General features: G+C 40.6%; 2 protein-coding genes across 11 annotated transcripts in view; one reads left to right on the top strand and one right to left on the bottom strand.

Moving 5' to 3' along the window:
• PRUNE2 (prune homolog 2 with BCH domain) overlaps positions 1-27827 on the top strand; it is a 197047-nt gene that overhangs the window by 135398 nt on the left and 33822 nt on the right. For 3 of the 4 annotated variants that reach the window (XM_061627567.1, XM_061627595.1, XM_061627575.1), the window contains exons 10-11: positions 14218-14297; positions 18775-18975. In XM_061627567.1, the coding sequence (XP_061483551.1) occupies positions 14218-14297; positions 18775-18975 (281 nt within the window). The remainder of the gene's footprint in view (positions 1-14217; positions 14298-18774; positions 18976-27827) is intronic. The other variant, XM_061627585.1, reaches the window with a different exon arrangement.
• Positions 1-27827, bottom strand: part of LOC133385153 (uncharacterized) — an 86798-nt gene that overhangs the window by 32948 nt on the left and 26023 nt on the right. For 2 of the 7 annotated variants that reach the window (XR_009762799.1, XR_009762791.1), the window contains exon 3: positions 7155-7425. Coding sequence is in view for 1 of the 7 variants with exons in the window: in XM_061627609.1 (XP_061483593.1) it covers positions 1680-1737 (58 nt within the window). In the remaining 6 variants the exon portion in view is untranslated. Of the gene's footprint in view, positions 1-1679; positions 2810-2873; positions 7426-17771; positions 17893-19090; positions 19145-27827 lie in introns of those variants that run through there. The other 5 variants (XR_009762793.1, XR_009762798.1, XR_009762789.1 and 2 more) reach the window with 5 other exon arrangements.

Here is a 27827-nt window from a genome sequence, read left to right on the forward strand (position 1 = left end):
TGACAAAACTGGGTGGAAGTAAAAGTTCTACACTTAGGAAAAAGAAACCAAATGCACAGTTATAAGATGGGGGATACTTGGCTCAGCAGTACGACATGCAGGAAGGATCTTGGAATTGTTGTTGATCACAAGCTGAATATGAGCCAACAGTGTGATGTGGCTGCAGAAAAGGCAAATGCTATATCAGGCTGCATTAACAGAAGTATAGTTTCCAAATCATGTGAAGTATTAGTTCCCCTCTATTCAGCACTGGTTAGGCCTCATCTTGAGTGCTGTGTCCAGTTCTGGTCTCTGCACTTCAAGAAGGATGCAGACAAACTGGAACAGGTTCAAAAGAGGGCAACAAGGATGATCAGGGGACTGGAAACAACGCCCTATGAGGAGAGACTGAAGGAACTGGGCATATTTAACCTGGAGAAGAGAAGACTGAGGGGAGATATGATAGCACTCTTCAAGTATTTGAAAGGTTGCCACACAGAGGAGGGCCGGGATCTCTTCTCAATGATCCCAGAGTGCAGGACACAGAATAATGGGCTCAAGTTGCAAGAAGCCAGATTTCGACTGGACATCAGGAAAAGCTTCCTAACTGTTAGAGCCATACAACAATGGAACTAATTACTAGAGAGGTAGTGGGATCTCCGACACTGGAGGCATTCAAGAGGCAGCTGGACAGCCATCTGTTGGGAATGCTTTGATTTGGATTCCTGCATTGAGCAGGGGGTTGGACTTGATGGCCTTATAGGCCCCTTCCAACTCTACTATTCTATGATTCTATGAAAATATTTATATAAGCATGACTATCAAATATGTTTATTTATATAACCTGTAAAGATATTTATAGTGCAATCCTATGTTTGTTTACTCAGAAGCAAGTCCCAATGTATTCAATGGGGCTTACTCAACCAGGGAAAACTGCAGCCTCAAGTGATAAGGAACTTGTTCTTTTAACAAGTCCTTTAAGTTGAGAGCTTATCCCAGTCTGCGTCTGTGTTGAAATTGCTTTTTAATATGTTTTTAAATTTTTTCTTAAAAAAAATGTTTTTAAAGCTTTTAAAAATGTTTTTAAAGATGCTTTGTTTTAATATATTTTAAAGTCTGTTTTTATGATTTTTAAAGTGTTTTTAGTGCTTTTGTTTGCTGCCCTGGGCTCCTACTGGGAGGAAGGGTGGGATATAAATCAAATAATAAAAATAAATAAATAAACTTCATTCATTTTTTTAAAAAATGAGTATTAGTTTCCTACATAATAAAAACTGTGATAAACCCTGCCTAATTTCTTTAAAAATAGGGTTGGAGGGAGAGAGATTTACAACACAAACACAAGTCTGCACTTTACTCACAATCATGAAAGGGCTGGGTTGCAGCCAGAACTTTGAAAAGTTACTTTAAACTACAACTCCCATCAGCCCCAGCCAGCATGGCCACTGGATTGGGCTGATGGGAGTTGTAGCTAGAGCATGATCTGTTTAAAAAAAAGTTGTGCAGGGGGGTTTACGTTTTGGTGTATATCTCGGGAATTAGACCACCTAGAAACTTTTTTTTAAAAAAAATTGAAGCGGAGAGTCCAGAGAGTAAGGGGTGGTAGCCAGAGAGCCGGAGCCCCCCCCCCCCAAAACCAGAGACTCCAGCCGAAAACACACACACCGGGGCACACACACACACAAATCATCGTCACTCACCTCCACAGCTCTTCGCCATTCTGCCTTCCTTGCCCTGGCTTTTTCCTCCGGCGTCCATTTTTTCCTCTCAGAGTCAGACGCTAGGAGGCTCCCCCTGCCTATTCATCTCTTCTATGTGCCTCCTAACACAGATCACAAGGGAAGAGACAGTCTGCGCAGAGGTCCAATCAGTGTGAGGCACATGTCTTGTGTTAACCAATCACAGCCAGGAGCTGACTTCCCCTTGTTCCCGCCCCCAAGTAACGTCCAACCTAACGTGGAAACGTTAAAGTTGAAGCTGAAAAGTAGGGAAATTACTATTCATTCCGTTACTTGCCAAATGTAATGGAATTACCCACTCGTTATTTAAAATTGTAACAAATTAAAAGTAACTCGTTAAAAATAACGAGTTACTTCCAAGCTCTGTGTATTTCATAGATTTAAAACCTAGTGATTACACAACTAAAACATCTTTAATCAGCAATTAGTTTTAGTGGTAGTACTAATCGTTAGGGCTGCAATGTTTAGTTGATTAATCAGTTAAATTAAATTATTTATCTTTTTAAAATTAACTTTAATAGTGTCTCTGATTAATTGGTCAGCAGATTATAAATGGTTTAAATTATTTTGAATACAAATACTGTAAAAGTAAAGCACTGTCTTAAAAGAGGCATGCCATCCTGCATGTGAGAGAATGCATAATGAAGCCTCTTCTAAGATACCTTCTCTGATATCTCCTGAAACCAAACGTTTTTGTTCAGAACTATTGGGTTGGATCTAGAGCAAAGCTCATGGAAAGTGGCTGATGGAAGCTATTTTTCCCACCACTTTCTCCCTCTGGCAGCCCCCAAGCCCCTCAGAAAGTCTCCCCTGACCATCTGAGGACCCTGCTGAATGTGGTGGGCATGGGAGCTGAGGCAGAAGTGGGTTCACCAGAATTAGATGGAAGCACCTTCCATGAATGGAGGCTTTGCTTGTGGAAGGTGCCTCCATGTGATTTTCAGGGTTTCCCAATTACACCATCATTCCCTTGCACCATAGTATGCCTAATTCAGCTAGATCCTCTGACCCAGCCTTTCCCAACCAGTGTGCCTCCAGATGTTGTTGGACCACAATTCCCATCTTTCCTGACCATTGGCAATGCTGGCCGAGGCTGATGGGAGTTGTGGTCCAACAACATCTGGAGGCACAGTGGTTGGGAAAGGCTGCTCTGACCTTTAGAAGAGGCTATTCAGGGTGATTAGGGTAAGCAGAGCAAAGTCTTTTTCTGCCAGACCCTTTTTATGGATTTTTCTGTGTCCTATCCTTTTTTTATTCCCAAAAACCGTTTTCTTTCATTGGGTGACAGCCCTACTAATTATGTATATACAAAAAGCCTGAGGTTTTCTGTCAGAAACCCAGGCAGACTAGGTTTATCTTTATCTCAGAAATTTGGCTGGCTAAAATCACAGGAATAAGTTTCACCTCTTTGGTTGCAGATCTCTTTCCACTGATGAAAATGTGTGAGCGTGCATATTTGTGTGAATGAGGGGGAGAACATTCAGAATGGGGGAGAACATGCAGAATTGTCCAGATATGGAATATCCAAGCTGCAGTCCAAAGGCTTTCCAGTAATCAATTGAGCAGATGATCTGGTGTGTTTGAACATGCTCCATTTACAGGAAAATAGAATAATAGAATAGTAGAGTTGGAAGAGGCCTATAAGGCCATTGTGTCCAACCACCTGCTCAATGCAGAAATCCAACGAAAAGCATACTAGATAGGTGGCTGTCCAGCAGTCTCTCAACCACCTCCAGCGCTGGAGAGCCCACCACCTCCCGAGGTAACTGATTCCATTGTCATACTGCTCTAAAAGTTAAGAGGTTTTTCCTTATGTTCAGGTAAAATCTGGCTTCCTATAAGTTGAGTTCATTATTCCATGCCCCGCACTCTGGGATGACCGGGAAGAGATCCTAGTCCTCCTCTGTGTGACAACCTTTCAAGTACTTGAAGAATACCTCTTTGACTGGTTATAAGGAAGCTGGCAGGTAGAGGGGCTGGCTGGGGGCAGACTGAGGTTGGTGGAGCAGTGCCCCATTCATTCACCTTAATGAACCAGTCTCCACTGGCCAAAGTATGAAATTGCAATGAAGTTCCTGATTTCCAACCATCAGTAATAAATTGTCAAGTGGCTTTTTAAATTTATGGAAACACTGAATTCTAACATCATCATCATCATCATCATCCACTTTTTTTCAAAATGAAACTCAAAGTGACTTAAAAAAACACTCAAAAACATGTACAGAATAAAGATCACAGTTCAAAGAAAAACCAAACCAATATACCAAGCAAAGCTCAAAAAAATACAAGAAATAAATAAATCACAAAACAATATACAATACAATTCAAATGCAGTACAGCATAGAATTAGGAGCCATCTCACAAGCCTAAGTGGATAAAAGGGAGATCCTCATGGATACTCTTTCTTTTCATCTGAACTCTAAAACCTATATCTAACTTCCTTTATAGGGTGAGTTACAAAAGACTAATTTGATTTCAAACTCTCATGAAGGTTTCCTTTCCCCATTTGTTGAGGCGTGACAATTTACTTTTGAGATTCTTGTGTCCCTGCAGGGGAATAATAGATTTTGTAATAGACATGTGAGGGTTTTGAATTGGGATGTTCTTAGGAAAAGTCAAAGGACTTCCTGCTCCCCCTCCTGAGAGCCTGCTGGTGAATAGTTCTAGTATCCTCCTTCAGTTCCACAAGGGAGGTTTGCTCTACATTTAGTGACTTCCTTCTGGGATAAATAGTGGGTAAAAGGGGTTCAGACTGAATAGGCCCCATTTCCAATAACAATTTATGGGATTGGGAATACTGCAATGTGTGCCAAATCTTCCTACGTGTATTGGGATTCCTAAATCCCAATTCAACACTTCCCTTTGAACATCATCCTGACAGTAACATTTCTTTCTGACCTTGGATGAGTCATCTCTTGTACATGCCTCTAGATTACCAGTGAGGCAGGAATAACCACAATGATTCACCATGCATTTCTGTTACTCAGCTGTGGTGTGAAAATTATTCGTCAATATTTACACACCATTTTGTATTGCATATTATGGATAATTAAAATATGTTGCTTAGACATCTCTCTCACTTCAGCTTCTTGCTGTGGATTTCTTTCTACAAGCAGATTTCTTTCTAAAAATTAAATACCAACATGCAGAAGATAAGGCATTCTCTACATTGATTTTTTAAATTATGATTTGCTAGTTAAGCTGCTATATAGCCAAGGTGAGCTCATCAAATGCTGCAGAATGTGTCTACTGCAACTTAAGTCTCTGGAGGCTGTAAAATTAATCCACTTTCTCAAGTCACCTGCCTCTGCTGTGATTATGATAACTATCCCACCGCTGTAAGTAAAAGTAAAAGTAATGGCTTCTTTCTCAACCTCAGACGAGCTGACATGAATTTCTCTTTTTCTTTAATTTTTATGTGTTGTCTGTACAGCAGTGGAGCATCCTTCCCACAGTGGAGGCCTGGTTTATATGTACCTGTTTAACAAGGTTGCCACTTCCACATGTTCAGAATTACTGACCAGAGCACTAACATCTGGAACTGAGAATTGCATGAGGGAGAATGGCTAAAATCACATTTACACTATACCTTTAAAGCACATTTAAATCACATGGCTTCCTCAAAAGAATCCTGGAAACTGTGTTTTGTTAAGGGTGCTGGGAATTGTAGCTCTGTGAGAGGCAAACTACAGTTCCCAGGATTCTTTGGGTAAAGCCATATGCTTTAAATGTACAGTGTGGATCTGGCATTAGTTACTTCCTACCCAGCATTGCCCAGAGGGGTGACATTGGAGTGGGAAATAATGGTATAATGTGCCCAGCTGTTCTCAGTCAATTGCACTACTGAAGTGTTAGAAATACAGGGTTGTATCCAACTAAGTTATACTCAGAGGAGACCCATTAAAATTAAGGGACCTAATTTAATCATATCTATTAATTTCAGCATGACTAATGCTGGATACAGCCCATACATCTGGGCGAAGTACATTTCAGTAGCAAATGCTTTACACTTTCAACTGCTTATTGAAATAAATGAAGTCATATGAAAATATAGGAAACTGCCTTGTACAGATCAGATGATCGGTGCAACTAGCTACTGAATGGTAGTGGCTCCAGGATTTCAGGCAGGAATCTTTCCCAGTGCCAGGACTTGAATCTGGGCCATTTTGCCTACAAATCATTTGCTCTATTATTGCGCTACAGACTTGAAATTTGTGTGTGAAGTGGTTCTCCAGGTGTTTTGGTGTCAAGTTGCAGAGCAGGTAACTTTGACCCATGTTCTGCTCCAGTGGTCAGCTGGGAACATTCTTTTCCTAACCAACTCAGTGTTAATCACACTGTCTCTAGAAGATTTGGGGCATATTTATTTTTCTGCCCCAGGAACCTTTTGGGCGATAATATATAAATGGTTTAAGAACAGATATTATTCAGAAATTGTCTTAAGTAGGAGATGGGGAAGCCAATTCGTCAGAAATGTTCCTTTTTCTCAGTGAGAAACGGGATGCTATATTTTCTTATCTTGTCTTTTTTGTTGTAGCTGTTTGGTATTGTCTGTATAACATATTAAATGGCTGACTCTGAAAAACTATTTCTGAAAGTCCCAGTTAGTTGATCAGCATTGAAAGCTAGCAGCACAATCCTATGCATGTCTACTCAGAAGGAAACCCCATTAAATGGGGCTTACTTCCAATGGCTTTCTTATTAGTCCTTTATAGCTACAGTAAGTATACTGCCAAAACAACTCGCCTCATTGTTAACATTGTTTAAACTATTCAAGGAGAAAGCTAAGGAAATACTGTTAGCAAATGTTGGTGACGGTAAATACGTTTTTAAATTTATGGCATAATATTGTGAATTTCAATCCCCAAAATCAAGGGGGATGCAATGCGCAATGTATGTATGTAATACTGAGACAAAACTCTTGTGCTAAATTAGGTGAAAAGAAATAGAGAAAAATAGCCATATATACCATATATAATTGTAAAAACAGTCCAGGGTATAATTTAATCAATGTAAAAAGTAGATCATGCCATGGAATATCAGTAGAAAAAGTTTTATGTGCAGAATTTGAGACAATTTATTTCGATATACACCAAAATTGAAACTTATCTGTCCAGTTGGAAGAGCAGAAAAGTATGCGGAAGAGAAATGTGTGTGTGTGTGTGTTTTAAATGGAAACAAAATTGCCAGATTTATTTCTACAGTTATTCCATTGGAGCGTTCTGGACACAGGGATAAATCTGGCTGTGCAGGAAAGAATGACTGAACAACAATCCTTGGCATGTTTCCTCAGAACTAAGCTCCACTATGTTCAATTATGCTTACACCCAAGTAAGAGTGTATAGGATTGCAGAGAGGGTGGCCACAAGAAATTAAGGCAGCAATCCCATACTCATTTCCCTAGAATTAAGCCCCATTGAACTCAGTGGGACTTACCTCTGAGTAGACCTGTAAGTATTGTACTATAAGAGATCCATGTGAGATAGCACACCAGACACAGCGTTAGAGATTGTATTTGTATGCCACTTTCTTTAGGATTTGTATAAAGTTATTCTTATCTTCAACTTGCACTCTGTAAGCAGGCTGCCAGAATACGTCTCTGGGAGATTTATAGAATCACAAGATGCATGTGTCTCATCAACACCCACAGGCAGGATAGCTGAGAGCTGAGACAGCAAATTCTTCTGACAGTATGGCCAAACAGAAGCTGAAAAAAATGAAGGCAAATGTGAAAGGTGGAAGGTGTCTCATGTGCAAAACATCTAAATGCTGTCTGATCCCTGTCATCAACCCATTATTTTCAGAAAACACAAACTAGCTGCTGGTTTCCGTTTTGGGGTAACAAGTTATAAATACAGCCCTAGAATAATTTTTCAGCTGTCTTGAAGTATAGCCCACATGATAGTTCAAAACACTGTAGAATTACTATAGGGCAGGTTCGTATAGCAGGGAAAACTGCTGAAGCTCCTAGTGAGAGGCAACCTAGATGTGCCTATTAAACACATATGCATGTTTTAAAAATGCAAATAGCAGCCATTGTGTGTGTGCTAATTGTAGCAGTTGGAAAGGGGTGATTTAACTCTCCCCCACTTTGCTGTCCTGATAAAAATCCTTCCTCTGAAACTGCTCTGTGCATTCGTGCTCTCCTCACCTACTGCGATCTTTAGGATTATCAGCTATTTGCTATTTTTGAAAGTGCTTGTTAAATACAAAGACTCATTTACCATCACATCTAGCTTGGCCCTAAGATGGAAAGAGAGAAGCTATGGCATCTCAAAGTTAAGCCCCAATAAACTTAACTCTGGGAAGTGGGTAATAGGAAGTGAAGCTAATGGAAATCAATTAGCTTTGTGCAGCCCTCCTTGATAGGTGGGGCAGCCACGTTTGGGGGGGGCACTTGTACACTGCCTCAACCAGTCCCCCCTAATCATTGATGAAGAATATGTGAAAGCCAAACCAGAGAAAGGGAAAGACAGTGATCTTCCCCCTCACTCTTCCTCCATGTAGAGAATGTGTTAACTTACATAATGGGCTATATAAAGGTCAAGTAACAGACAATTTAGTATGAACACCAGAAATTAAATGACTGAGTTGTTTTGTTTGTTAGTTTGGCAAGAAACATGAATGTTACGTGAACAAGGGGATACCAAATGGTGTTAACTTCTCCTTGAGAGTCCTTCCTTCTAGCCTTGTTCCTGACCTTTAGATTTTCCTTCCTGTTACACAATTAATGGAAAACATTTTAAATTGGTTGCTATAGGACTAACTATGTAACTGGAAACTAATTGTGGAAGGCAATTGGATTTTTTTTTTTACTGGTTACTAGCTTGATTTTTTTGGCCAGAAACCCTGAAAAGGCCTCATGGTGAGCTCCACATGTTGGGAAAATCAGAAATTAGGCCTGAGTTACAGCCAAGGTGGCCAGCCAACTAATTGTAGTGTGTACAGCAGTGTTTCTATTGCTCTAGGGCTGTTTTCATTTTTTGCCATCAAGTACTCCAGAAAAAGAAGAAAAATAGCCACTATGATTGTGAATATAATGAGTGCTTTAAAAAAGTAAAGGGTAACTTAGGGTAGCCATTTTTTCAAATCACTTTAAGTTATCTATTTCACCCTTTAGCAATAAGCACCCAATCCTGCTCTACTCATGATAATAACTGTAGAACAAACTCTTGCAACTTACTGCAGGCAAAGAAACAACTTTAATGCTGTCTGGATAAAGAACTGAAACTGAAAAGTAGTTCAAAGGAAAGCCCAAGGCATGAAGTCCAACTCTAGCCCATAATACAAAGTTCTAATATTTAACTCTTCAAGGATCATGTTACTATACAGGCTGTTTTTTTCAGGATCACTTAAGTAATTATAGGGTGATTGTGATAATGAAAGTCCACCCTCTGTCAGGGAAAGTTTTGAGTGAGCAGACTTTGAGGGCTCTTCCAGATGAGGCTTTTATTGTGCACCTGTCCTGCATTATTCACTGTATTTTTAAGAGGGTCCTATTGTTTTAAATCTTTTTATTAAATCTTTTTTTTGTTAAATTGCTCCTGTTCTTAAAATAAGCTAACATTCTTTAAATGAAGGCTATCATTGTCTGTTATGTCACATGTAAAAAGACAGTCTTTTAAAAATAAAAAATCCAAAGAGTGTAAAGCCCAACTCAGAGGGGCTGTGCACCCATTTGCCCCACCCTGGCTACGTGGCTACTTTTGTGCTGTTAACTCTACCCTGGATGTTGTTTAAAAACCTATGACCACACATCTCAAAATGCATCTATCCATCTTCAACCCCTTCCATACATCTTTTTAGGTACAAGTATCTATTTTCTTAAGTTCGTTTTTCAAGTGTGCAAGCAACTGCTTTAAGCAAAATGGTTCACTACATTGATTGCACAATGCCATAATTATAAAAAGGGAACATAAGAACATAAGAAGAGCCTGTTGGATCAGGCCAGTGGCCCATCTAGTCCAGCATCCTGTTCTCACAGTGGCCAACCAGGTGCCTGGGGGAAGCCCGCAAGCAGGACCTGAGTGCAAGAACACTCTCCCCTCCTAAGGCTTCCGGCAACTGGTTTTCAGAAGCATGCTGCCTCTGACTAGGGTGGCAGAGCACAGCCATCACGGCTAGTAGCCATTAATAGCCCTGTCCTCTATGAATTTGTCTAATCTTCTTTTAAAGCCATCCAAGCTGGTGGCCATTACTGCGTCTTGTGGGAGCAAATTCCATAGTTTAATTATGCACTGAGTAAAGAAGTACTTCCTTTTGTCTGTCCTGAATCTTCCAACATTCAGCTTCTTTGAATGTCCACGAGTTCTAGTATTATGAGAGAGGGAGAAGAACTTTTCTCTATCCACTTTCTCAATGCCATGCATAATTTTATACACTTCTATCATGTCTCCTCTGACCCACCTTTTCTCTAAACTAAAAAGCCCCAAATGCTGCAACCTTTCCTCGTAAGGGAGTCGCTCCATCCCCTTGATCATTCTGGTTGCCCTCTTCCGAACCTTTTCCAACTCTATAATATCCTTTTTGAGATGAGGCGACCAGAACTGTACACAGTATTCCAAATGCAGCCGCACCATAGATTTATACAACGGCATTATGATATCTCCTGCAACAACACATTCAAGTAGGTTTTGAATTTTGTTTAGAAAAACATTGTTATGTTAATTTACATGTATTTAATTGTGTGATATGATGTGAAGTTAATATTTACTTTTGGATTAGAATTTTGTTGATTATTGTTAATCATTGTTGAATAAATAAATAAATAAAAATGGGTGCATGAGATGCATCAAAGAAAGCAGATACCAAATATTACTATTTTCAAACTAAGGTCTAATGATAAATGTTTAGGAAGTCCCACGAAAGGTTAATGCTTGAGGAGTAGTAATGTGTTGAAGGTTGAATAGTCAACAAAATTACCGTGGTCAACAGTAACAACATGGTCTCTGTTAAACATTGCTTCTGGCACTACTCACTTATGATGGTTAAAATATATGCATATGCAGTTTGACCACCCTGGTTAAACAGTGAACAGAAAGAGCTCTGTAGATTTCTTAGAGGTAAAGAATATATATTATATATATATATATATATATATATATTTTATATATATATTATATATTTATTAGATTTATATACTGCCCGACTAGCGATAGCTCTCTGGGCGGTGAACATAAAATAGCATAAAAATACAATAAATAACAAAATAATACTAGTAATACAGTCAAATCAAATACAATAACATTTTTAAAGTAAATCAATTTAGCTTAAAATGCTTCAGAGAATAGGAAGGTTTTGACCTGGTGCCGAAAAGAGAGCAAAGTCGGCACCAGACGTACTTCCTCGGGGAGACTGTTCCATAGTTCGGGGGCCACCACTGAGAAGGCCCTAGATCTTGTCGCCACCCTCCGGGCCTCCCTATGAGTTGGAACCCGGAGGAGGGCCTTCGTAGCAGAACGTAGTATATGGGCCGGTTCATATCGGAAGAGGCGTTCCGCAAGGTATCGTGGTCCCGCACCGTATAAGGCTTTATAGGTCAATACCAACACTTTGAATCTGGCCCGGAAACATATTGGCAACCAGTGCAAGCGGGCCAGAACAGGTGTTATATGCTCGGATCACTTGGTCCTTGTCAGCAGTCTGGCCGCCGCATTTTGCACTAGCTGTAGCTTCCGAACTGTCTTCAAAGGTAGCCCTACATAAAGCGCATTACAGTAGTCCAAACATGAGGTTACCAGAGCATGTACCACTGATGTAAGGTCCTCTTTACTCAAATAGGGATGTAGAATGCTAGTACTTACTCACATCTAGGAAACATAGGGATTGCCTGAATGTGAAAATGCTTCCTAATACCATCATGTAATCACAGATGTATGCATCTTTGTTTTAAGATCACTGTGAGTTCCACTGTAATTTCTCTCTGTTCACTCTGTCTGGGATTATCATAATTTTATAAACCTCCAGCAAATCCCCTTTAGCCATCTTTTTCTATGCTTAAACGTTCTAGGGTTCTATCCTACTAAAGTTCTACTCAGAGTAGACCCACTAAAATGAATGAACCTTAGCTAATCATTAATTTCAGTGGGTCTACTATTCTCATTATCAATAACAATGGATACAACACCAGGTTTCTTAATGTTCCTCTTAGCGCCGATACTCTCTATGCCATGTTGTTTTGTGGGGAAGTTGTTTTTTAACATTATTTTGTGCTCAGATTATCTGCTACCCATTATTCAGTTTCCACTGCTAGTGCGGAAATCAAAACCAGAAGGAAGCTTTGAATAACAAGACAATCTGAATCATAAAATGATGACAACTATGGATGTGCTAGAATTCCGTCCAATTTGTATTTGGTACAGAATTTTCCATTAATTCGCTTATTTTAAGTCACTGAGGATCAGATTTTAATGTAGTGAATTTCCGTGGCTATTTTTGAAAATGGACTTTTATTTTTAAAAGTCTGCCTGTAAATCATTGATTTTAAGAATGATAATTTATATTTCCTTTAAAATATCAATATTTCCTTCAAAATAATATTTGTTAAAGGAAATATTAATATTTCCAAAATATCAATATTTCCTTTAAAAATATCAATACTGATATTTTTTCCAAGGGAAAAGAAACCACAGTAATGATCATCCTATGACAAGGCAGGAGTTCTTATCTCAGGGGAGCAAGTGGACATATATCCAATGAATTTTTGAGATTATCAATTTTCATTTTTTTTTAATGTTAAGATAATATCCTCAACATTGGTGGGGGGTGAGGGAAGATTTTTAGTTCATCATGTATCCTAGAGGAGGTGAGAAATCTCTTCAATTGTGGCTGTATTTCCCATTTTAACACAGGCAGTCCCACACCCTCTTTGGCCCTCCTCCATCTGCACCAGTTTGGTTGTAAACTGTGCAGGTAACTTCACTGATGAAGCTGCTGGAAGTGAGGGCACAGAGAATTTTCCTCCTGGTTTCCCATCATATCATACCCAAGGAACTCAGCCTACTCAATACCCGGCTGGCCAGCCTGGCAGTTAAGTGTAGCATTATTATTTATTATTTATATATATCCTGCCCATCCTCCAGAAGGAGCATTACTTCAGGGATGGGGAACCCCAGGCCCAGGGTCCAAATGCCATCCTCCAAATCTTCCTGTCCCACCCGCAGGACCTTCCCCAGGCCACACCCCTCACCAGCCCTCTTGTGTGCTATCCCTAAGTGCTTTTGCCTGACTAGCATGTGTTCAAACTGTGGTAACACATCTTGCTTGCCTTAGTGGGGGATGGAGAGGAGTGTGTGTGTGTGTGCGTGCGCAAGTAAGTCTGACTTTTGTGTGGCAAGAATGTAGCCTACTATACAAAGGTAAGAGTCACATCTGCTGTTCCACCCCCTATTGTCTCTGACCTTGCCCCCCACTGCCATGTGGGAGTGCAGCTCTGAGGCTGAAAAAGGTTCCCCACTCTTGCCTTATTTGGTGAGGTGCAGCTACAAATCCAGCATCCAAGACAATTCTAACAGGCAGGCAGCATGAGCAGAAGGTGTAACTAGAAGAGGTGGTGGTGACAAAGTTGACTGTATATTTAGCCTGCATTTTTAAATTGTTTTTAATTGTTTTAAAAATTGTTTTTTTAATTGCTTTTTGTGTTTTAAAATCTGTATATTTGTTTTTATTGTTTTAATTGCTGTAAACTGCCCAGAGAGCTTCAGCTGTGGGGGCGGTATATAAATGTAATAAATAAATAAAATAAAGAATGAACTCAAATTGATGCCATCCTGTTAAGTAGACAGAATGCTTTCGAACAGGCACCGGCCAACACTCTTAATGATATCATTCTTAAAGCACAGTCCACAGAAGTATGGAAAATGTAAAGATTTAGTTAAGCTGTTAGCAGGTTCCGTAAAACAAAATTTATATTTATTTGATGAAAAATGGCTTCAAACTATATTTGAAAAGTGCACTGTTTTTGTTATCTTTTAAATTAATCCATATGCTTAATTTATCAGTCCAGAATTCTTGTAGTGCCACCCTAAATATGTCTACTCAGAAGTTAGTCCCATGGAATTGATCAGGATTGATCACCTCAGATCTGGATAATCATTAACTTTAAGGGAGAATTTAAAACATTCTATTTACCCAGCTACTTGATGGCCAGAGGATTCTCCTCTTGGCAACCTAAAATTATTAGCCATGAGAGTATGCAATTGTTTTATATGTTTTAGATGTTTTTAACTGTTTTTAATCATTTTAAATATGTGTTTATTTTATTTGTAATTGTATTATTTGCTGATGTATTCTTCCTTTGGGAGGAGTGGAATATAAATTTAATAATAAATAAACAACCCCCTCCTCGACCAGAGGTGCTAATTCTCTAACACAGTATAACACTAATAATTCTCTCCCTTTGCCCAGTAAAAGCAGAATGGATAGATCTTCACCAAGCACACTATGATGCCTTTAATATAAAATCCTAAAACGTTTGCTTGCTTGTTTGTCTGTGCTTCAGATTGGAACCAGAGGATGTGGGAATGGATATTTCCTTTAATGAGACTACGTTAGGCTCCAGTGCTGCAGAGATGAGACCTGGTAAGACAATCTTTTAATTATATATTTTTTATCCTCATTCTTTTCCTAAGCATTTAATTAATTCAGTGAGAAGCATGTTTCTGTGCTGCTACGAGATCATTCCAGCACTGGAAGAAAAAGGTGTTAACTTTGCTTTATTTAGTTCATTCCATGGTTCTCTTGACAATTTGCAGCACACTTTCTCCTGTGCTTTGGTGTCATCAGGCGTGAGCTCATGTGATAATTAGCTACTCTGCACTTTCTTGCTAAATTTGTCTACAGCGTGTTTGTCTACAGTTACCTTCCAGGTTAAGATACAGCACTCAAACAATGCAGTTCAAATTGCTGCCTAAAATACAATGGTTAGGAAAGAAGCCTTTGATGTATTAGGTCCCATTCCTCAACCCATTGACTCCACACATTATAGATTGTAGGATAGATCTAGGTGGCATTGCCCAGGATCCTAGATAGGGATGGTAGGGTCCTGGGAAAGGCAAACACCGTAAGATCACTTCTCTGTCTTTTGGCTAAGATCAAGTGTGTGTGTGTAGTAAGATCACACCAAAGCCCTATCATTCTGTTCTCACAGTGGCTATCCAATTTGTGTGGGAAGCCAGCAAGCAGGGCATGAGTGCAAAAGCCCTGTCCTCACTTGTGCTTCTCAACAACAGGCATCAGAAGCTTACCTCCCCCCCCCAATACTGGCGGTAGTACAGTTCAAAGCCATCATACATAGTATATAAGCCTTTTGTTGTTATTGTTATGGGCCTTCAAGTCGATTATGACTTATGGCAACCCTATGAATCAGCGACTTCCAGTAGCATCTGTCATGGACCACCCTGTTCAGATCTTGTAAATTCAGGTCTGTGGCTTCCTTTATGGAATCAACCCATTTCTTGTTTGCTCTTCCTCTTTTTCTACCCCCTTCTGTTTTCCCCAGCATTATTATCTTTTCTAGTGAATCAGGTCTTCTCATTATATGTCCAAAGTATGATAACCTCAGTTTCATCATTTTAGCTTCTAGTGATGGTTCTGGTTTAATTTGTGCTAACACCCAATTATCTGTCTTTTTCGCAGTCCATGGTATGCGCAAAGCTCTCTTCCAAACCACATTTCAAATGATTTTTCTCTTACCCGCTTTTTTCACTGTCTAACTTTCACATCCGTACATAGAGATTGGGAATACCATGGTCTGAATGATCCTCACTTTAGTGTTCAGTGATACATCTTTGCATTTGAGGACCTTTTCTAGTTCTCTCATAGCTGCCCTTCCCAGTCCTAGCCTTCTTCTGATTTCTTGACTATTGTCTCCATTTTGGTTAATGACTGTGTCAAGGTATTGATAGTCCTTAACAAGCTTTTGTGCTTTCCTCTTTAACTTTCATCAGCATTCGTTTCAAATCATTACTGGTTTCTGCTAGTAGTCTGCATATCTTAAAGTACTGATATTTCTCCCTCCAATTTTCACACCTCCTTCATCTTGGTCCAATCCCACTTTCTGTATGATACGTTCTGCATATAGATTAAACAAATAGGGTGATAAAATACACCCCTGTCTCACACCCTTTCCGATGGGGAACCAATTGGTTTCTCTGTATTCTGTCCTTACAGTAGCCCCTTGTCCAGGTTGCACATCAGGACAATCAGATGCTGTGGCACCCCCGTTTCTTTTAAAGCATTCCATAGTTTTTCATGATCTACACAATCAAAGGCTTTGCTGTAATCTATAAAGCACAGGGTGATTTTCTTCTGAAATTCCTTTGTCCATTCCATTATCCAACGTATGTTTGCAATATGATCTCTGGTACCTCTTTCCTTTCTAAATCCAGCTTGAACATTTAGCTTCATTGGATGGAGAGAGTTTTATCTAATATTATAAGAGAAGGACAAAAAATTAATCTGCTTTCTCCATACCATGCATAATATTTTACACCTCTATCATGTTTTAGCCCATGATCATTTTGGTTGCTCTTTTCTGAACCGTTTCCAGTTCTACAGTATCCTTTTCGAGGTACAGCAACCAGAACGATACACAGTATTCCAAGAGCAGGCACACCATAAATTTGTGTAATGCTTTATAATATTGGCAGTTTCACAGCTGCCACACACTGGGTCCACATTTTCATCAAGCTACCCACCAAGACTCTAGAATTTCTTTCTTGGTTAGTCACTGCTAGTTCAGACACCAAAAGTATATATGTGACGTTAAGAGTTTTTGACTCAATGTGTATCATTTTCCACATAAATTACATTTAATTGTATTTGCCATTTTAATGCCCATTTATCAAGTTTGGAAGGTTGCAACATTTGGGACTTGTTAGTTTAGAAAAAAGAAGAGACACGATAGAGGTGTAAAAAATTATGCAAGGTACGGAGAAAGTAGATAAAGTTTTTCTCCTTCTCTCATAATACTAGATAATACTCTCTCCATCCAATGAAGTTAAATGTTGGAAGATTCAGGACAGACAAAAGGATTCTTTTGAAGTTCCTCACAATCCCTTTTTGTTACAATTTGTTGTCATCAGCAAATTTGGCCACCTCACTGCTCACCGCTTTATGAAGAAGTTAAAAAGCAAAAGTCCCAACACTGATCCTTGGGGGAACCAGGCTTCTTACACCCCTTCTTTGTGAAAACTGTTTATTCTTGTTCTCTGCTTCCTGCTCTTTAACCAGTTACTGATCCATAAAAGAACATGACCTCTTATCTCATGACTGCTAAGCTTACTCATAAGTCTTTGGCAGAGCTTGGAAAGTTACTTTTTTGAACTACAGCTCCTAGCAGCCCAATCCAGTGGCCATGCTGGCTGGGGCTGATGGGAGTTGTAGTTCAAAAAGTAACTTTTCCAAGCTCTGGTCTTTGGTAAGAGACTTTTTGAAAGTCAAAGTGCACAATGTCTACTAGAACAACCCTATCCAGATGCTTATTGACATTCTCAAAGAACTCTAAAATCCTTTATGCCAGTTTTCACAGAAAAGACATTAAGCTAACTGGCCTTTAATTTCCCAGATTCCCCCTGGATTGCTTTTTTAAAAAATGCCCTGAAGGGGATGCTCCTCACTTTCTGTTGACTATACTCTTGCAATCAGTTTAAAAGCCGTTCTGCCACCTTTTTGGTTTTAAGCCTGTCCTTTTATACATGCCCCGCTTGTTCCAAAACATTCCAGAGTGCCTAACAAATCCAGACAGGTCCTCCCAACACCACTGTCTCATCCATGCATTGAGACTCCTTAGCTCTGCCTGTCTAGCTGGCCATGTGTGTGGAATGGGTAGTATTTCAGAAAAAGCTGGAAAGTCCTGGCCTTCAGTTTCCCAACTAGCAATCTAATTTTTTCTTCCAGGTCTACACAGTTACATTTCCCCACATCATTTGTGTCATCATGCACCATGACCACTGTCTCTTCCCCAGTCCTATCTACCAGGCTATCTAAACCATTGCCATTGGGGAGTCATCTGTGTGTAAAAATCAACTTATCTTTACTTTTTGTCCTACTCACTTGTGGAAAGAGAAACTGATGTGGTTTTGCATCACCAAAATCACAGGAACAGGCTTCTGTCAACAGACCGCAGCTGCATTCTGCACCAACTGAAGTTTCTCCACACTTTTCTAAGGCAACCCTGTATAAATCATGTTACAGTAACAGTAATATAACCTGGAGATAATGAAAGTATCCATAGCTGGAGGAAGACCCACTGTCACCAGGAAAGGTCACAACTGGTGCCCCAATGGGAGGTGTAAAAAAGCACTCCTGGCCAGAGATACTACCTGATGTCCACGAGTAATGCTGGATCCCAAGAGCACTCCCAAACTACAAACATGTTTCTTAAAGGGAATGCAACCCCATTCATAACTGGGTGAATATCTGCTCCAAAGATACCATAAGTTCCACAAACAGAACCTCAACTGAAATGAATGGAAGCTGTACAAGAATATATTACTACACATGAATACCATTCATTTCAATGAAGCTTCACAGCTGACTTCCCCAAAGGCCCATGCAAAATGGCAAATGTAAAACACCTGGAATTCAAGAAAATTCCAAACTTGATACAGATTTCATATTGAAGGAGAAAGAGGTCTCATCTATAGCCTATTCTGTTTCATAGCCACACAAAGCCCCTTCCCCAAGGAGATGTGAAGCTATTTCCAGTGTAGCTTCAGCTTGGATAAATGCTTACTTACTGTTTCAAGTATTTCAGGAAAAAATAATGCTAACTACAACACAAATATCAGCTATAATACCATTCTCTCTAAATAGTCAATTCTTCATATATTTGTTGTTTTCTAAAATAATATAAATAAAATCCTTGGCTGTAAGTCTTTGAATGTGTGAATGTAATTTATTTAGGTGCATTTTATACTATATGGTAACACTTTTTAAAACTGTTTAGATGAAATATTATAGCTTGATAAGGCTGGGTGATGCAGAAATATTTAAATACTATGCAATATAATAGTTTTTATCTAAAACAGAGATTTTTATCTTCACACTTATTCAGAACCTCCTAATTCTCTAGATATTAATGGCTCCAATCCCAGAAGAATAAAGCTCACAGCTCCAAATATCAATCTCTCTTTGGACCAGAGTGAAGGATCTGTCCTTTCTGATGATAACTTAGACACGCCAGATGAAATTGACATCAATGTAGACGATCTTGACACGCCGGATGAAGCAGATTCTTTTGAATATGCTGGACATGGTAATTAAATTGGGAAGGTAAAAGGGCATGCAAAGCAATGAAATGTGCGTTCTCTGTATTACTTTGAAAAAGACTTCGCATTGGAAAAGCAATTCTCATACAGTTGTCAACTCACCTCTGTGTTCAGCATTATGGAAATGAAGACAGATTCCCAGCATTATCCATAAAGCTGCAGTAAAATACAGTACTGCTGTCATGATAGCAATGATTATGGTTTCAAGTCAGATACTAGGACTGTAGTTTTATATCAATAAAGAGTTGATTAAACCCCATATTGAAATACTGAAAAAATGCCCCTGATTAAGATATTTAGGAAAAATATTATTTTTAATTCAGGCATTTAAAAAACTGCATGTGGCAACCAGCATGTTAAAAAGAAGCATTCCTACCATATCGTGCAGAAGGAAATGCATTTTTTTAAGATATGCTAGTTAGGCACACATGCACCGCCTAAAACTGAAGAAAGTAAGGGGTTTTTTTGCTTCAAACATATTCTTTCTGCTCATATGCACATGTAGTCTGTAATCCTACACACACTTAACTGGGAATAAGCCCCACTGAAAACTTACTTTTGAGAAGACACACATGCATAGGATTGCACTGTTAATTAAATCAGAGGTGGAAAACTTGAGACACTCCAGACATTGTTGGACTCCAGTTCCCATGAGCCTCAGTCAGCTTAGCCAATGGCTAGGGTTGATGGGAACTGTTAGGCAAACAACACCTGGAGGTCTACAGGTTCTTCACCCATGGATTAAATGTCTGAAACTCACACAATTAATGGACTAAGGGCACAATCCAACTCACATTTATGCCGGGCTAAGGGGAGTTGGATGTGGTGGATCTCCAGCTGAGCTCAGTTGGGACTGGTACAAGTGGAGCAGGTGTAAGCTGGCATAAGTCCCAGAAAAGGGGTGTGTCAGGGGCATATCAGGTGAAGGCCCAAGGTGAGGGGACTTAGGCCACATCCAGCTTGTGTTCAGAGTGCTCCTGCAGGTCTCAATCCAGGCAAAAGTTACGCCAGGAAAAAGGTTGGTCTAAAAAAATAATTGCAATACAAGTCAATGGAGAGGGCTTTCTCCCCAGTAAGAGTATTTGGGAGAGCAGGCTTTTACTTTCTGGGCCCTGCGTGCAGCTCCTGGCTGCATTCAGACAACCCAGGGGCTCCTGAATGACAATTGGATGCGGTGGAACTTTAAGGCAGCTTCCCCTGAGTTGGATTCCTCTGCCTGACTGCTTTACTCTTAGCATTGCCAATTATGATGATTTGCAAAAATTAGCTTTAGGAGTTAACTGTTTGAGGTTTTGCATTAATTTCTTCCAGAGAACAAATATTTTATTTTTTCTGTATCAGCTAATTATATATTAACTCAGAGTACCATGTTCTTTATACAGCTTATAGGCATTTTCACATATTAAGAAGTTTAAACAATGTATAGTTAATAGACTCAACCGGAAAAACTCAAGGCAGACTTTCACTAGCAAAGGCATCACAACCTCACATCAAACTAAGCTCTGCTTCTGTCTTGATGCTTTATGCAGCTAATGAAACCACCATTTCTTGTAGAATCTCAGTTTTCTACTCATAGACCATATGCACAATGGGCTTTCCATTGTGAGCATATGTATGAATGTACTGAATGCTTCTCACTTTGGTGACTTGATCTTGTTTTGCACTAACGGTGAGGCCATTCACAATTTCTGTACATCAACACAGCCCATTTCTGTAACCATCTAGCATGGAAATTATGCATAAGAATGGTCCTGCAACTGATAACTATAAGGCACTGGACTGCTCCACATATTGAACCAAGCAAAGATTCATATTGCTACCCTTAACTGCAATACCCATAAAGATATTAGCATAGACCAGAAGAAAAAGCTCTGTTTATGGTGCAATAACAATAGGCCTGCTCAGAGGTTGAATTTTTATCTGCTATGGCATAGCAGCTATGCCATAAGAACCCAATCACTCACACTATCGATGATTTCAAAGTGATTTTTTTTAAAAAACGAATCAGAAAAAAGTAATTTCATATTATTCTCTGTGCTATTGCTTGGTAATGTTCAGGTCTTCATTTCACCCCCACCACCCCAGCCGCAGTTTTGGCTCCACCTCAGTTTACATTATTCCTTCAATAATGGCTTGGCTTAAATGTTTGTAGCCAAGCATCAGGCTAAGTGTTTTATTGGCTTGTAGCCCACATTTTGTATATTCAGTATTTCTCCAGATGGGTACAGTGTACTCTGAGAAAATATCAGTGCAGGGAATTGTTCACCGTCTTACCTAACTGTGATACAATCATTTGGACTTGATGTAGCCAGCAAACAAAAAGCTGTTGGCTTCCCAAAGTTTGAAAGCTATTCAGGATATCAGTTCAGTCAGTCATAATCATTTTATTTGTTTAGCAATATGCCATTACAAACATACATCATTCAAAGCTGAGACACAAATTTAGCTCTTAAAATTCCTAGCTGCCAGGACAAACAAGGGAACACGCACTGAGATATAATTTTCCTTGTCCGATAGCAAAAAACACACAAACCCACCTGTAAAATAAAAATTTTCCTATGGCTAAACTCAGACAAATATTTCTCATGAGGATCTTTATATTGTTGCGTGCCTCCCCAATCTCCGAGCGGTGAGATTTCAGGGGTCCCTGCACTCATCCAGGGTTTGGTTTCCTTTGGAAAGAAGGGCAGCAGATATTGTGGTGTCTTTATGAAATATGGTTTGTTTATTTACACACATTCCAACCTGAGCTTAGGATGGAGGGGTTCAAGGCATTAGCAGTCCAAATATCCAGCTTTTCCATCAGTGTTACAGGAGGCATCCTAAAGCCATCGTGCAGGGCAATAGCCTCTCTGCCTGCCTCCAGTTCCCAGCCTTTCTCTAGACACTCAAAACGCTCAAAGCACAAACCTCTGCTAGCCACCAGGAGGGGGGGGGGAGGCTCTCCTGCAGAGTTTAAAATGACAAAAGGATCTTCCTGGCTCATTCACCAGTTGCTGGGCACCTGAAAGACCCATTAGCAACCTGGCCACGCTATTAGCTTAACAAAAGAAATTCATCTGGCCAGCAGAGCCAGCCCCAAGACACAGGATTCCAAATCAGAGGCTGGAAGGGTACCCACAGGGATCATACATTCCAACCCCCATTCTCATAACAATATAAAGGGCGCTGGGTAACATAATGAATGACATCCTCTATAACTGTTTTACAAAACACACAAAACCAGTGTTCTATGGTAAGTTTTTTTATCACGACCATTGAGAAAAGCGGAAGGCATGACATTAAACCTTAACTCAGTAAAAGCGATTCTGTGCGGAGCTAAAGTAATTACCTCCCCATCCCTGCTGAGTTCTACAAGGGCAACACTGAGACAATCCCTTCGCTCTCCCATCCTCACACCCCTCCACTTCTCTCCCACCCCTCTTCCCCTTCCTCCTCCCTGCAGTCATGCTTAGGATAGGTGAAACTAACCATGGGGGAGGGCAGAGTGGAGGAAGGGGGATGAGAGCAGGTGGGAGAGGGAGAAGGAGGGCAGGTTTGAACATTTCATAGAATCATAGAATAGTAGAGTTGGAAGGGGCCTGTAAGGCCATCAAGACCAACCCCCTGCTCAATGCAGGAATCCAAATCAAAGCATTCCCGACAGGTGGCTGTCCAGCTGCCTCTTCAATGCCTCCAGTGTCGGAGAGCCCACTACCTCTCTAGGTAATTGGTTCCATTGTCGTATGGCTCTAACAGGAAGTTTTTCCTGATGTCCAGTCGAAATCTGGCTTCCTGCAACTTGAGCCCATTATTCCGTGTCCTGCACTCTGGGATGATTGAGAAGAGATCCCGGCCCTCCTCTATGTGACAACCTTTCATGTATTTGAAGAGTGCTGTCATATCTCCCCTCAGTCTTCTCTTCTCCAGGCTAAACATGCCCAGTTCTTTCAGTCTCTCCTCATAGGGCTTGGTTTCTAGTCCCCTGATCATCCTTGTTGCCCACCTCTGAAACTGTTCCAGTTTGTCTGCTTCCTTCTTGAAGTGCAGAGACGAGAACTGGACACAGTATTCCAGATGAGGCCTAACCAATGCTGAATAGAGGGGAACTGATACTTCATGCGATTTGGAAACTATACTTCTGTTAATGCAGCCTAATATTGTGTTTGCCTTTTTTGCAGCCACATCACACTGTTGACTCATATTCAGCTTGTGATCAACGACAATTCCAAGATCCTTCTCACAAGTCGTATGGCTGAGCCAAGTATCCCCCATCTTATAACTGCATTTGGTTTCTTTTTCCTAAGTGCATTTGCATTTATCCCTGTTGAATTGCATTCTGTTGTTTTCAGCCCAGTGCTCCAGCCTATCAAGGTCCCTTTGAATTTTCTTTCTATCTTCCACGGTATTAGCTATGCCCCTCAATTTTGTATCATCTGCAGATTTGATAAGCATGCTCTGTACCTCCTTATCCAAGTCATTAATAAAATGTTGAAGAGCACTGGGCCCAGGACCGAGCCCTGTGGTACCCCACTCGTTACTTCCGCCCAGTTTGAGAAGGAACCATTGATAAGCACTCTTTGAGTACGATTCTGGAGCCAGCTGTGGATCGATCTGATAGTTGTTCCATCCAGCCCACATTTAGCTCGCTTGCTAATCAGAATATCATGGGGCACTTTGTCAAAAGCTTTCCTGAAGTCGAGATATATTATTTCCACAGCATTCCCACAGTCTACAAGAGAGGTTACCCGATCAAAAAATGAGATAAGATTAGTTTGTCAGGATTTGTTCTTCATAAATCCGTGTTGGCTCCTAGTAATCACTGCATTGTTTTCAAGGTGCTTACAGATTGACTGCTTTATAATCTGCTCCAGAGTTTTTCCAGGGATTGATGTTAGGCTGACTGGTCTGTAGTTCCCCGGTTCCTCCTTTTTGCACGTTTTGAAGATAGGGACAACATTAGCTCTCCTCCAGTCATCCGGCAGTTCACCAGTCCTCCACAATTTCGCAAAGATAATAGACAGCGGTTCTGAGAGTACTTCAGCCAGTTCCTTCAATACTCTAGGATGCAGTTTATCGGGCCCTGCCAATTTGAACTCATTCAAAGTGATTAGGTATTCCTTGACCATTTGTCTGTCAAGCTCAAGCTCCAATCCTGCCCCTTCCACTTCATGTTTCCCGGGAGGGTCATAGACCCTTTTTTGTGAGAAGACTGAGCCAAAGTAGGAATTGAGGACTTCTGCCTTTTCTTTGTCATCTGTTATCATTTTGCCTTCCTCATTGAGTAGCTGTGCCACCATTTCTTTTCTCTGTCTTTTACTATGGATGTACCTGAAGAAAGCTTTTTTGTTGCTTTTAGCATCCCTCGCTAACCTCAGCTCATTCTCAGCTTTAGCCTTCCTGACACCATCCCTGCAGTTCGATGATACCTGCCTGTATTCTTCCTTTGTGGCCTGGCCTTCTTTCCACTTCCTGTATGTGTCTTTTTTTGTTTTCAGGTCATCTCTAAGCTTTGTGTGAAGCCACATTGGCTTCTTCTGCTGTTTCCCCCCTTTTTTTCCTTGTTGGAATTGCTTGCCATTGTGCTTTTAGAATTTCCTTTTTTAGAAACTCCCACTCATCTTGGACTCCTTTTCTCATTAGGGTGGCTTGCCATAGAACCATACTTACAATTGTTCTGAGTTTATTGAAATCAGCTTTCCTGATGTCCAGGGTGCGCATATGGTTACTCTCAGTTTTTGCTTCTGTTAAAATCAAGAATTCAAGTATGGTGTGGTCACTTTCCCCCAGAGTTCCCTAACTGCCACTTCATCCACCAAATCATCTCTATTGGTTAGAATCAAGTACAGGATAGCTGATCCACTGGTTGCTTCCTCCACTTTCTGTAGGAGAACGTTATCTCCAACACAAGTCAGAAATTTCTTGGAGGGGCCGCGTTTGGCAGAATTTGTCTCCCAACAGATATTGGGATAATTGAAGTCCCCCATTACTACTACATTATGACTCCTCGAAACATTGGCAGTTTGCTTTTCAAAAGTTACATTCTCGTCTTCTCCTTGATTGGGTGGTCGGTAGTAGACTCCAAGCACCACATTCTTTTTATTACTTGCCCCATTATTTTTAATCCAGATACTCTCGGTGGAGCTACCATGCTCATCTTCCTGTATTTCTGTGCAGAGATATATATTTCTAACATATAGCGCGACTCCACCTCCCTTTTTATTCCTTCTGTTCTTTTTGAACAAGTTATATCCTTCAATTGCTGTATTCCAGTTGTAGGAATCATCCCACCAAGTTTCAGTTATACCTATCAAGTCATAATTGCCCTCCTGTATTAAGAGTTCAAGTTCGTCCTGTTTGTTTCCCATGCTCTGCACATTAGTATACAGACATCGAAGACCATGTGATTCATGGCTTGGCTTCCTTACTACTTTTTTCTGAGGACTGTTACTGGGCCCTATTAGAGCCGATCTCTCTGTTCCCATTACTGTGCACAAGACTTCATCAGTCGTTACCACCAAGTTTACGTCTCCCTCCCCCTTAGGATTCAGTTTAAAGTCTTCCTGATGAACTTTTTCGTGCTGTGGCCAAACACATTCTTCCCAGTCCTTGTGAGATGCAACCCATCACTTGCTAGCAGTCCATCTTCCAGGAAGTATAGCCCGTGGTCCCAGAATCCAAATCTCTCACATCGGCACCACCTTCGTAGCCATTCATTCACACAGAGTATTTTACTTTCCCTTTCTACTCCTAAGTACTGGAAGGATGGATGAAAAAACTATCTGGGCCCCAATGTCCTTGAGTTTCCTTCCCATTTGCATGCTTACTGAATTCAGCTGGATTTACTCCCATGAAATCATGCTTAGGATAGGTGACACTGACTGCAGGGGGAGGAAGGGAGAGCTGGAGTATAGTGGGGAGAGGAGAAAGAGGTGATAGGGGGATGGGAGGAAGGGAGGAAGGGAGGAGGGGGGAAGGAAAAAAGGGGAGGAGAGGGGAAGGGGGAGGAGAGGGGAAGGGGGAGGTTTGATCATTTGCATGCTTATTGAGTCCAATGGGATTTACTCCTGTGCAATCATGCTTAGAATAGGTGAAACTGACCATAGGGGAGTAGGAGAAGAGGGAGGGGAGGAGGGAAGGGAGAAGAGATTGCAGGTGTTGCCACCACTCACCATATGCTCAGAGGCACATGTTACCAAATTCTTTCAAGCTACACAGGAAGTGGATTGGACTGTGAAAGACCAACCCAAATTGTGCTTGCATTTTTACAAATCTGTAGGGCAGTACAATATCTCAGAGAGGAGGTCAGGTTTTGATGTCCCTGTATATATATAATACTGTAAATATGGTAAGTAGACTGACTGAGAGGGGAGAGTACATGGGTTGGAATGTTGAAGTGTTGTATGATGATTGGCTGAGTGTTTGAGTGTCTGAAGGTATAAATGAGAGGATGACAATTGAGAGGGGGTTCTGTTGGTACGTTCTGAGGGTTTTGGAGGGTTGGTTGGTTTTGGAGAGGGTTATTGGGTGGATTGGATTAGGCGGGTAGTGAGGCAGGATATTGATGACTAAGAAACATAAAGAGTAACGCATCTTATGAAACCACATGCTTGTTGACTAAACCTTTAAGTAATCTTGTTATTCCCTGTGTATATAAATAAATATTTCTTGGTTTACCAAAACGCCTGATCCTTGGCTGGGCTTTCACAGACCAGAAGGTAAGTGCACAATGTAACAATAAGCCAGGAGGAGACGAAGGCACAGTCTCAAGGCCATATTGTTTACAGGGAGTGTCTGGTGGTGCTGCCTAGCAGTGGGATCTTGAGATATCTTTGCTAGAGCCGGTGAGAGAACTGTTAAGAGACTAGGACCCTGAGGTGGGACCATGACAAGGCGGTGACCACAGGAGGGAGCCTGACACAGGTCTCTTGCTCCCCTGGTACATTCCCTATAGTTGCCCAATTTCCCTGCTTTTTAAAGATTGATAGAAATCTGTGGGCTATAGGTACGTTGTTAAACTGCAAGTGTTTTTTGCCTATTAGTGAATCTATAGCCTTGGAATGAAGGAGTGTGATACTGGGTGAAGTTTTGAGTACAGCAGGTGAGAGCATCTCTACCTTTAATTGTTGTATAAGAAAAATCATTTTGCCAGATTAAACTTGTTACACAGGAGTGAAAAAAGCTGCATCTGCTGAAATTCTTTTGGGTGCACATACAATGTAAGTCTTGCACAGATTGCCACCGCCACTGCCCTGAACATTCTGCAAACTACTGTTTGCTTTAAGGGATCAGTTGGAACTGCTGTGGGCATTCTTTAAGTGCCATGTCCACTGTAAAGCCCTCAAAACTTATATCTTTGGAGTAAATAAAGCCTGTTGTGGTAGACTCAACATAGTGATGAATGGATCGGTGTTATATCACCTGACTGATGAGTTGCCACTTAGTGGCAGAGCAAACACGTTTGTATGCAAGTCTCAAGTTCAGTATTTGGGATCCTCATGAGGAACAGAAAGAACTCCAGGCTGAAATTGCGAAGAGCCACTGCCAGTCAGGGTTGTATTGAGCTAGCTCAAGTGTGGTTAACCTGTGGCCATTGGTTGTTGGACTACAACAGCTCCCATAATCTCTGGCCATGCTTGCTGAGGATTCTAGGACAACATCTGGAAGGTCATTGATTAGCCACCCCTGAGTTAGATGGACTAACGGCTTAAGTTAGTGTAAGAAAACATCCTATGATCCTAATGATGGCAGCAATGTATTCATTGTAACATTGAGGGTTTCCTCAAATATTTGGTAGCGTGTTCAATATATATTTTACTACAGATAAATAGCAGATTGTGGGCTCCTACAAACAACTCCT

This window comes from Rhineura floridana, chromosome 1 (assembly GCF_030035675.1).
Source record: "Rhineura floridana isolate rRhiFlo1 chromosome 1, rRhiFlo1.hap2, whole genome shotgun sequence".
Classification (NCBI taxonomy): Eukaryota; Metazoa; Chordata; class Lepidosauria; order Squamata; family Rhineuridae; genus Rhineura; species Rhineura floridana.